Consider the following 12,370-nt stretch of genomic DNA (forward strand, 5'->3'; position numbering starts at 1 on the left):
TATTTTTGTTGATTCTTGGGTAATTTCCACAACAATTATCATCTTGATCTAATTAATGATCATATGGAATTATAACTTGTGAACCCTACAAACATATTATTATTGATGTATCTAGGAACAACCATTCCTGACTTAGCATCAAAGTTTTCAGTATTTTCTGTCTGTACCAACAATCACTGCTGCAATTCAGTGTCCCTGTTCTCTTTGTATATATCATCATTCAGAAGGTCACTTAGTTCATTTACGTGAACAAATTTTATTTGGATTGCAATTCAAGATTATTTTTTTCGTCGGAGATAAATTCTTAATTTTGTAAGATTTTGAAAGAATGAGATTTGAATTTTAAGTTACTTTTTTTATTACTTTCTAGTTAAAGAGAATTGTATCAAATTGATAAACTTTTGTAAAAAAGTTGATACTTGATACCATGTATTTGAGCCGAGTCCTTTGCACTCTTTACAAGAGATGTTTAATTGCAAAACCAAGTTTTTGTAGGAAATTAAACTTAATTTCCCAATATATGAACTATAGAAAAAAAGAATTTAAAAAATATATATAGATATTATGTACCAATGTTTTGGGATCCTTATATAACAAGAGTGTGGAATGCTAAGAGTTAGACTCTTACAGCAACTTCATATAATTGGCTTGCCTAGACATATATGAATGATTGAAAGAACACCCTCCAAAGTGGAAAAGATTAAAACTTTGATGCCAAATGGGGGCATGACAAATAACGATTCATTGCTGCAACAACTGAGAAAAGTAATAAATCTATTTTTTTAAAAGAGAGAGAGAGAGAGAGAAGGGTTACAAACTTACATCCACTACCTCCTTTGAACCTATTCAAATCATATGCCTTTATTAGTTACTCGCTTGAAGAGCCACTTTAAATCTGATCAATACTTTGTAGGCATCAAATAAAGCTAAAATCCCAACTTTAGTCCCTTAAAAGAAAGCCACATGTTGCACTGCCTCTGCCTCTGGCTCTGATTTTAAGGCAAAAGGAGTTAACCCATTTGGCAAAGCATTTGTTGGTACAAATTTTGGCTTGTGAATCCCTATATAAAACCTTTAACTTTTCAATGATTGAGATGCTCGGAAGCAAAAATTTGCCTCAATTTATAATCACCACACCATTGCCACTCCACTTTCTAAGAACCATTGCAAATTATTATGACCCCCTTGATGCACCATTGAATGAACTCTTAAATTCATGCAATGTTTGGACCACAGATCAAATGGCACAAGGAGAAAGATGAGTTGGTTACACAGAACTGGTTTTGGTCCTTTTTCCCTTAATGACTATCGTATCAAGCCTGATGACCATATGTATAATATTTCAATATGTTGCATGTGGTGACATCTCTAAAGCCTAGCATGCCAAAATTCTATGCTAATTGCTAAGTGTTGCTTTGCAGGGGAGTTACTAGGATCATGTGCACATCATGCATGCCATGATTACAGAAACCCATGCTCCTTTGATTTGATTCTGTAATCTTTCCCATTTGCCCTCACCCTGACATAAGGTTTCTCTTATAATAAGAGGAAACCACATGCTTTGTTATGATGCCTCATATATATACAATCTGCAGCTGAAGATGCCTGTTTTGGCATTGCAAGAAGTGGTCCTGAATGAATCTATATTGTGAACTTTTTGCTTGTGGTCTAATTAACTTTACAGTTGGCAAAGAGGAATATCTAGATTTACCCCATTTTGAGTATGTAAATATGTAAATGTTGTTTCCATTATATCCCATTTATAAACCATATTCCCTAACTACAAAAAAGTTATGTTGCTCGGATTTAGAAATGGGTGTTGGATGCGTGTACAACTTTATTAGTTTTTCTTTTCCATATCTGCGATGTATAGCAGAGTAGGATTTCATTAGTGATTTGTACGCAAATATGTTATACGTATGCACAAACTGTACCTTGAGCATCAGCATGCTCACAAAAAGTGAGAGAGAGGGTGTGAATTAAGTTATTAGCTGAATGCAAAGTTGGGGAGGTGATCTAAAACACAAGCTAGGCATAGGTGGGCATTAAATTTGAAACTGGCATCCACTACTGTCCAACACCCCATCCCCATGCATTGCTTAAGGGGCCAGAAAAGTCAAGCCATTAAAGAAAGCTTCAAAAATCAGGAGCCCCATCCAGCCATTTTATATCATCTTCACAAGACTGGAGAGATTAGTGAGTAGGGGGTAGGGACCCATTTTCATTCTTCCACCTACCTTTAGAAGGAAAACATAAAAAATTTATGCATTTTTGACTTCCCCTTTTGTCTTTTTCTTTAGAGAGGCAGCAAGTAGGAAGTTCACTCTTTGCCAAGTACATGCATGAGGAAAATGAATGATGAATTAGACTTTTAAAGGGCATAAAATTGTAAAGCATGTTGAACCCATGATCAAACTAAATCGTATGGTATTGTTACACTTGCATGTAGCAGCAAGGGATATGCTTAGGCAAAAACAGAAACAAATGTTGGAAAACTATTGACAGCTTCAATAGTTATAGGAAAGAAACAAGTGATAACTATGCATTAAATGTATTTAAGCATTTAATTTATTGGTTGATACATGATTTTCGTTCGAATTCTCTTTTTCTTAATTCTAAAAGAAAAAACCTACACATTAGATATTCTTTAAAAAAAAGTTATACTTTTGCCTCATTTCTAAGAATTTGATTCCTAAAATTATAGGCCATTTTGATCGATTTGGAGTGTGTTAGTATCCTTTAAGCCACATGTATGGTAATCTGGTCAGAAGATTAGAGCTGAAAGATTTATTCTATGATAAACTATTCTTCAAGGGGTTGAGAGATGAAAAGCAAGGGCTGCAAATTCACTTTTATTTATTCAGTTTGAGTAAAAAAAAAAAAGGTGTCTTGTTTTGATACTTGTCAAAGGGTTTTTGGTTTTTTGGAAGATGATTTAAAAGGAGTCTAAAAGTTACAGCTCTTCCAGATTATTCTCATTCTTGTCCCATTTAAAGGAACTTTCTTTGAAAATTCCAACTGCATACAATTCTAATTGATCACCATTATGTTTGTTGAATTCAAAAACAAAAACAAAAAAAAAGGAGCTAACATCCTTAGTATAATTTTCTAATATTTTTACTATTTATTTTTTATTTTTTTAATAAAAAATTAAAACAGAATGCTACCTAATTGAAGAACTCAAAGGGGAGATGTGGTTATCAATGTGGCAAATTATCCTCTCTGTTTTTTGGATAACTAAATTAACCTGTGTTCATACATTTAATATTTTGCAATAAAAAGAAAAAAGGGTTTGGTGTCAGTTTCTGATTGGGAGGACGGAAAAGTTGTCCACTTTACCAGAGAAAAGCTCCCAATTGATGCATGATTCCATCACCGCAAATTTTTTATTATAAAAATAAATATATAGTTTTTGATGTACATGTTACCCCAAATTGCCTCTTCATTGTTTTTCTAGTTAACAAAATTAAGAATTTCCTATGTACTAAAACAAGTAGAAAACAATTTTCCATTTTAATATTAATATACAATCTTGCCACATAGTAGTGAGGATGATATTATTCATTTAAATAATATTTTGGGTACTTCATTGCACATTAATGTAATTAGAATTAAGGAAAGGAAATTAGGGTTGTAGCAAGCTCTTTTGTTTGATAATCAACACCTTAACTCGATGCTTGTTAATCTTCTCTAAATAAAAAAAAAAATCAAGGTCTAACATTTGAATTTTCGTTCTTTTTTAGACTTTCTTGTATTTATATATAGAAAAAAGGTAAATTATGAAAAAATACTTTATAATTTGAGATAGAATAAATTTGCTTTTCTGACTTAAGGATGTTAAAAAAATTCTAACAAAAAAATATAAAATAAAAATATGAAAATTTAAATCTCAAAGAAAAAATAATAATTTTGTCTCAAATCACAAAATATTTTTTTTTTGTTATTTACCCTAAAAAAGTAAACTTTTTTAGTTAGTTTGTTTTTTTTTTCTAAATTTTATTTTGATTTTAGTGATGCCAGAAAAGGTAGGGTTAGGCAATTTAGTAATCCTATTGGCCTGTGTAGGGTTAGGCTTAGAATATTTTCCCCTATGAAGTAGGAAATGGAATAAAGTCAGAGAGTTCATTAATTCTGTATGAGCATAAAAGGTGAGCTCATTAATAAGTAGCTTCATCAATTGCTTGTACAACTCTCTTACCAAAAATATCTAAATAAAATTAAGAAATTTGTACAACTCTATAATTCTTGTTTTCCCACATATATATTTCTTGCAAGACTATGGAAATTGATTTAATTATGAGTAATTTGTGATTGAAAATGTTCAATTTTGAATGTCTTCACCATCCACAAAATATGCATCATCAATCAAAATAATAAAACAATCATTAAAGAAAAGACCCATAAAAACTTTGTATCATAAATTATCAATAACTTATCATTTTATCTTCATGTTACTAATCATTGAATTCAACCCACCAAAAACAGCACAGTCATGGAATGGAATGGAATGCCATAATCCTTGGATGTGTTTTATTCTTTGTAAGAAACACTAAAAACCATATACTAAATGCATTTCATCACATTTAGAATTTATAATTCCACTTTGTCTATGTGCATAACCAAATAATTAAAACACTTGACAAAAACTCAAAACTTTTGCAGTTTTGGTAACCCTTTGACTTGTTTTTCATCTTCAACCTGTCCTTTCTCTTTATAGCTAAAAGAATACTAATTATTTTAAAACAATGTGGAGTTTAGTGATGCAAATTTAGTTGATTAGAGTTCAAAAACTATACCTTCACTTTATGGAAAAGAAAATATATTATTTAATTACATAATTTTATTGCAATAATAATTAGTTTAAAGGACAAATGTTGTTTGGCTTGGCTTTTTTGTAGTTTAAAAACTATTATAAAGTTTTTATGAAAAATAATAGTTTTTAGAATTAAGCTGAAATTATTTGGTAAATTTTTTTTTATAAGTTTTGTTTTATAAGTTATAATTTTGGTTAAAATTATCATAAAAGGTATTTTTTTTCTCAAGAGGATAATATTATAATTATCTTTAACAGATGAGGATATTTTTGAAATATAAATAAAAATTATCTTGTATTTAAAAAAAAAGAGAAAAAAAAAGCTCTTCGTAAGAGCTTTTTCTGAAACTTTTTTTTATAAAAATTTTATTCTTTTAAAAAACTTATTTTTTAAAATTTATATTTTATTTGATTTTTACTTTTAAGAGATAGATAAGCTAAAAATAAAGTCAAATCATACAAACACCGAGTGCATGTTTGGCTTAGCTTTTTTTCAACTTATTTACCTCTTAAAAGTAAAAGTCAAGCAAAATATAATTTTTTGAGAAACTCTTAAAAAAAAAGTAACTTTTTTTAAAAAATAATTTTTTTTTAAAAAATAGCTTAAAAAAAAACTTTAAAGAGAAACTTTTTCTTCTCTTCTTTTAAAAATATAATAAAATTTTTATTTTTATTTCAAAAATATCTTCATTTGTTAAAAATAATTACAATATTACTCTCTAAAAAAAATACATTTTATGATAATTTTAACAAAAATTATAACTTATAAAAAAAAATGCATTTTAAAAAGTAGTCATTAAAGATAATATATTTTTAAAAATGACTCTCTTTATAGTTTTAACTATTTTTAATCAAGTTGGACAAAATTACCTTTAATCAAGTTACACGCTATGATATTACACGTCACGTACAAAAATCTGTAACAAGTTATGGTTAGCATGTTACACGTCATGTACAAAAATCTGTGACATGTCATGTATAAAAATCTGTGACAAGCCATGATTAGCATGTGACACGCCATGTACAAAAACATGTGACACACCATGTACAAAAATCTGTGACAAGTCATGGTTAACGTGTGACATACCATGTACAAAAACTTGTGACAAGCCATGGTTAGTGTGTTACACACCATGTACAAAAGCTTATGACAAGTCATGGTTAGCGTGTGACACGTCATATACAAAAACCTGTGATAAGTCATGTACAAAAACCTGTGAAACTTTAAATCCTTTCAACTTTTTTCTTTTTTTTTGTTTTTTTTTTACAATTTGGCATAGATTAAAGTGTTTCTAACATGTTTTCATAAATCAAAATACAAATATTTTTTATCTAAAGCACCCACTTTGACTAAAAATAAAAAAAAAATTCTTTGAAAACCTAGATTTATAAATTTCAAAATTTTGAGTTTATTGATAACTAGATCCTGAATTGATTCAATTCAAAGCTATATCATATATTTGTGATTATTTCTACCGTTTTAGTTTTATCCAAAATATCTAAAAATCGAATTTCTCAAACAGCCACCAATCTAAGCATGTTAAAACCATTGCTTGGTGTCTTGAAAGCGTAAGAAAGAAAAATCTGAAAATATGAGAGAGAGAAATCGGAAGTATAGCAGAATAATACCGAACAAAAAAATCGATAAAATTTGAGAGATTGGGATAGTGAGAGAGAAATTCGAAGCACAAATGGAGAGAAATGAAGAGAAATTGTGATAAATGGTTTAATTTATTTGAAATAGTTTAAATGGTATTTTCGTCAAGTCACGACTAAATATGGTTAAAAACAGTTAAATTTATTTTGATAGTTACTTTTAAAATATTTTTATCAAGAAATGTTATTTTTCACAATTTTATAAAAAAAAACTTATAAAAAAAATTTATCAAATAATTTTAGTTTAATTTTAAAAATTATTATTTTTATAAAAATTTATAATAACTTTTAAATTAAAAAAAAAATCAGACAGAAAAGAAGCCAACATTTGTCCCCACGCTCTTATAAAGCCTCCCTGCCCAACTCTCACCCTCCAACAGCCGTCGGCCGAGCGGTCCGCCTCCCTACTAACTGCACTCTCATTTTTCCTCTCCTCAAACCTCTACGTAAACCCGTATTTTAATACTTTGAAACACGTACACACAAACTTATATAAACTCTTTCCTTCTTTCTTTCTTCTGTTTTCCTCTTCATGCATTCCAGAAAATGGGAAACCTTTGCGCCTGCTTTGCACGTAAAACGGTGAAGAAACGACCCGTCACGAAACGGTTACAGAACCAGCAAACTGGACACAACTCGAGCAACCGCTGGGTCCGGGTCCGATCGTCAAGGAAAGACAAACTTGACGATGCTCTGCTTCAAGAGCAGGCTTTAGCAGCTGCGATCCTGTACAGGCAACACCAACAGCAAAACGGCGGCGTTTCGTTGCCGTTTGATAGGTCGGCTTCGTTAAGGTACCCGAATTCTTGTTCTGGGTCTAAAAAGGCGGGCCAGTTGCCTCGGAGCTCCAGTTCTAGAGCTAGGTCCCTTACTGACCCGCTTTTGCAACCTCATCAGCTTGTTAATCAGGTTTGTGTAAATCTTTTCTTTTTTGAATAGTGATTTTTGGTGGTTTTTCTTTTTTTTAGGTTATTTATTGGTTGGAGGTTTTTTTTGGTTATGGTTTTAATTTTGGGGTACATATTTGGTAAAGTAGATTGCTTTGTCCAATGGGTTTTTGGTTTAAATTTTTAAATTTTTGGTGGGTTGTCGTGTTATTTTTATTCAATTTAATTGTTGAATATGGGAAATATGTTGGTGCTAAGTTTTTAATTATTGGTATAATGAAGGTTATGGACTAATTTTTTTTATTGGTTATAGACTTATAGTATAAGAATATTTGTTATTTTTGATAATTTTTTTTGGGAAATATTTGGCGGGTTGTCGTATATTTTTGATCAGTTGGCTGTTAATTTTGTAATGTTAAAATTATGTTGGATTTTATCTAATCTATTGGTATTTAATGAAATGGAGTTTTTATGTCATGACAGTTTTGGAAAATGAATTGGCAAGTTGAGAAATTAATATAATTATGGAACTTTGCGCTACTTATTAGATTCCCTGGTTAAACCTTACATATTTAAAAGAATATTTTTTTGAGGTTTGATATTGGTTTTTTGTGGTGATTCTTTTGTTCATAAGTGCCTTGAGAACTCCTTTTGTGCATTAGTGTATGAATTTCTAAATCTTGGGTAAAGCCATGGAAAGCCCCCCTATTTTCATGGTGGCTAGTGATGGCAAGGGAATGTATTGGCAAAAGATTGTCAATTTGCTGATGTAGTTCTAGGAGATTCTCTTTTCCATTTTTGTCTTGCATTGTGATGGACAATGAAGGTCTTTTGCATCTCGGCAATAAGCTTCAGTTGCACGATACGCGGTGGAATATTTTTGTGGCATATATTTTATTATTTCAGCAATGACAAACTGAATATAAACTATATAATAATTTTGAAATTCTGTTAATCAATGTTGTTTCTCATTTACTTTGGTGAACATTGCTCTTTGTTTTTTGGACTATTAATGATGAGAATGGATTCTTCATGATGTAACTACTATTGATGCTCTTTTATTCAGTTTGTAGTGTTGCAAGGGTGACTTAAGAATTAAAATTAATGATTGCTTTGTTGTTGGTAAGAATGCTAATCCATGTGTGGTTATGATGGTGCTAAGTCCCAGAATTGACCATTTAAGGAAATTTTTTTAAATTTTGAGTCAGGAAATAAGACGGAGTTATATTCAGAAAATTTCTAGACAAGTTTATTTGACTATCTTTTAGTGTTATTTTGCACTACAGTCAATTTCTTTTATTAAAATTTTTTATGGCCTAATCTAAATTCTACCAATCTATCAATAGTCTGGCTAGAAGAACATGCATATTCACAGGTTCCGTATAATTGGCTGCTCTTGGTTGCCAATACATATCACTTTGTAAATTCTATTATAGTCAGGTGTACTTTTATTTCCCTTTTACTTCATCCTAATGACATTAATCTATTTGAATGTCTCCTTTTAATATTTCCTTTTTTTTTTTCTTTGACAGGACATAAAGCTCGAAGACTTGGAAACAAATCATTTTGTTCTTGTACATGGAGGAGGCTTTGGTGCTTGGTGTTGGTATAAAACAATTGCACTCCTAGAGGAAGGTGGTTTCAAGGCTACTGCAGTTGATCTGACGGGTTCTGGCATTCATTCCTTCGATACAAATGGCATTACCAGTCTCTCACAATATGTGAAGCCACTGACTGATTTTCTTGAAAAACTTGCTGAAGGGGAAAAGGTTTTTTTTCTATTTCTTTCATTCTTTCCTTGTATATTTGTATTCATGCTTCCTTTTCAGCTTGTATTTTGGTCAGAAGAGAGTTTTTGTTATGGAAATTAAAAATTTCAAGCATGTTAATTAATTCAAGATGTGTCCTTGCTCAATACCTAACTTAAAACCTTGGAGGTGCTAAAATAGTTAATATAACCCTTAATGTAGTATATTAAATTTTATTTTATTTTGGTTGCTAAAGTATTATATTAGTCCATGCATATTCTATGACCAAGCTTGTGGCATTCTGTACAAATTTGCATTATCACTGTTATTGGAAACTTTAAGATGGTTTAGAGATCAATGACAACCTACATTGCTCAGAGCCTTAAAACTATGCAGGTGATCTTGGTGGGGCATGATTTTGGTGGTGCATGTGTATCCTATGCAATGGAGTTGTTTCCTTTTAAAATTGCAAAGGCTATTTTTGTGACCGCGGCAATGTTGACAAATGGACAAAGTACTCTTGATATGTTCTCTCAGCAGGTTTGGATGAATCATTCTTGAATTTCCAAAAATTGTTATCTACAGAAGCCTGTTAGTTATGTTGGATTTGCAAAATGCACATTTAGAGATTGTCTGTTTTAAGCGTCTGTAGTTCAAAATCCAATGGCTTATTAGCACTTATGCTGAACTTACTGATGTGCATGCATCTTCGGCATTAACATCTTGGTTCACCATGTGTATGCCTTGGCTCTTTTATCTCTAAGCTTTTGAAGGAAGTGAGGCTTACCTTGCTTATCTTTGAGTGAGTTTCAGCTACTGCAAAAAAATAAAAATAAAAATAAAAATAAAAAGGATTATAAATATTAAGGCATTTATATTGAACTGAGAAACTATTTTTTCCCTATCTATACTGCAGTTTAGGTTTCACCCTTAGTCAGGATTTGTTATTTGAGAATGTTGGATTTATTCTTATATTCCATTTTCAGTTGAGAAGAAACTTTTGAGGGAGGGAGGGAAATCTAAATTTCTATGAGATTTATTTGGACTTAATAAAAAGTCCAAAAGAATAGGATGAGGACTCGATGTGGCCAAAGTTTAAAAATACAACTACTGATATTGTATACAAGTAAAATCCTAGTCAAATAAGATTTTGAATTCTATTCAAACCAAAAACTTATCACAATTAATCTAACTATTTGAACTTTTATGGCTTACGTAACTAATGCTAAGAACTGTTGCAGGCAGGTTCTAATGATCTAATGCGACAAGCTCAGATATTTTTGTATGCTAATGGGAATGACCACGCTCCAACTGCTATTGATCTGGATAAGTCTTTGTTGAGAGATTTGTTATTCAATCAAAGTCCTTCCAAGGTACATCAGAACTCATGATTAATGATTTTTTTCACAATCAATTAAGTAATAACAAGATCTTTAAGCATGCTTTTTAGATATTTTGGCATCCTGGCGGGCAACAATGTGCATGTATTTGCATAGCCACTTGTATCCATATATGGATGCACATAAAGGTTTCATCGTAAGATTGCTATGTGTAAGAAATTATGTAATTAGTAGCTTGTCATCTCCAGATAATATAGAATGGCTGGTTAAACAGGTTGCCTGTTTTCACTTAAAAGTAGAACATTTATTTGAAGCAACTGTTTTAGAATATGTAATGATTGGGTACAATTTTGTGGTATTTTGAAATGGATTTGGATTCTTTCCAGCGCATTGGAGAATCCAGTTTATTTCTTTTTTCTGCCACATCACTCTCATCATGTATTCTTATGAGATGGCATTTTAATGTAAGAGACTAGACTCTCTAGTTGATTGGAGAAAGAGTAAAGTCCATTTAAAATGACTGGTTAAGACTTAAGAAGGTCATCTGTGGTTTTACTTGACAATTGTAAATGATTAGTCAAGCAAATTTTATTAAGTATTACTGTAATAGCTGCTAACATCGCTAGTTCTTGCTTATCAAAGTAGGCAAGTAGCCACTGTTAGGTGTTCTAAAAGCCTGTTTTAGAGTGCAGAACAAAATCAGGGATCTGTAGCAGGGTTATGTATATGGATGCTACCTGCTATACTTTGTAGCCTTTCAACTTCATTGCCTAAAGCTTTCTGAGCAATTAACTGTCTTTTGATTCTTTATTCAAATTAAACTTATTCTCTCTCTTGCATCTGTGTCTGTAATGCATCTGTGGTCATGTACAACATGTTCTTTTCTTATTCTCACTATTGCTGATTTATTTCACTTTCCCTGGTCCAGGATGTAGCTTTAGCATCTGTTTCAATGAGGCCAATCCCTTTTGCACCAGTTTTGGAGAAGCTTTCCCTTTCTGACTTGAAATATGGATCTGTGAGGCGTTTTTATGTAGAAACTCCAGAAGATAATGCCATACCTGTGGTGCTTCAGGAGAGCATGATTAACTCAAGCCCACCAGAAAAAGTATTCCGTCTAAAAGGCGCTGACCATTCACCATTTTTCTCAAAGCCTCAAGCCTTGCACAAATTATTGGTAGAGATCTCAAAAGCCCCTCCACCTTGAGAGAATCTAGTTGCTAGATTCATTACGGAAGTCCTACTTGGGGCATCATTTGATGTGGTATAGGGAAATTATGGCAAAAATTTGAGTGAGGGTGTACATGCGCATAACATACCATCAAAAGTGGTCTCAAGTGCTCAACCCCTAGATAGCTTAGGCATTTTGTATCAGAGCATGAAATATGTTCATATCTTTTTCCTCGGTCCTCTTTGTTTATGGTTTTCCCTTCCAAGAGATGTTAATATTTATGCTAGTAAAAAATTTACACTTCAGGAGTTGCACATAAAGGAATACAAGCCAGTTTTTCCCAAGGCTTGGTGCATAAAAGGATGCTTGTTCTGTTTTTGTGGTTTTTGGATCTGTTCCTCCTGTAACATAATGCATCTGAGCTTAATTATGTTGATGAATAGCTGAAATAAAGGGTTAATCGTTTGTTTTGGCTTATTGTCACCGAGGTACTGGCCGTTCTGCTTCTCAACTGGTCTCCCTTTGGAGAAACTGACTGGCAAAAACATGTGTGGATGATATGCATCCTAAAATAGATCTGCTGGTTATGCTGAACTGCTTTTGGTTGGTCTCAGTTTGCATCAACCGGAAAAAGCAACCTTGCTTGAGATATGGTTGCATTAAACGCTTCGATCCTGTTCTCCCTGTTCAAGTAGCCTGATTCTATTTTTCTGACAATTTCATCCAACAGAGATAAAAGGTATATTTAGTGTTCA

The 12,370-nt window shown here is 31.8% G+C and overlaps 1 protein-coding gene across 1 annotated transcript; it reads left to right on the top strand.

Annotated features, from left to right (window-relative positions):
• LOC18601678 (putative methylesterase 11, chloroplastic) lies at window positions 6,816-12,092 on the top strand. Its single transcript, XM_018120335.1, has 5 exons — window positions 6,816-7,378; window positions 8,889-9,125; window positions 9,501-9,644; window positions 10,346-10,477; window positions 11,373-12,092. Exons 1-5 carry the CDS (start codon window positions 7,016-7,018, stop codon window positions 11,649-11,651), a joined length of 1,155 nt encoding a protein of 384 aa, XP_017975824.1. The 5' UTR covers window positions 6,816-7,015; the 3' UTR covers window positions 11,652-12,092.

This window comes from Theobroma cacao, chromosome 4, assembly GCF_000208745.1.
Source record: "Theobroma cacao cultivar B97-61/B2 chromosome 4, Criollo_cocoa_genome_V2, whole genome shotgun sequence".
NCBI classification, from domain to species: Eukaryota; Viridiplantae; Streptophyta; class Magnoliopsida; order Malvales; family Malvaceae; genus Theobroma; species Theobroma cacao.

Bases quoted from the DNA above. Each gene is read 5' to 3' on its own strand.
- LOC18601678 (XM_018120335.1), top strand. From the start codon at position 7,016: ATGGGAAACCTTTGCGCCTGCTTTGCACGTAAAACGGTGAAGAAACGA. The intron at 7,379-8,888 runs GTTTGTGTAAAT...TTTCTTTGACAG, and splicing joins CTCATCAGCTTGTTAATCAG to GACATAAAGCTCGAAGACTT. The intron at 10,478-11,372 runs GTACATCAGAAC...TCCCTGGTCCAG, and splicing joins TCAATCAAAGTCCTTCCAAG to GATGTAGCTTTAGCATCTGT.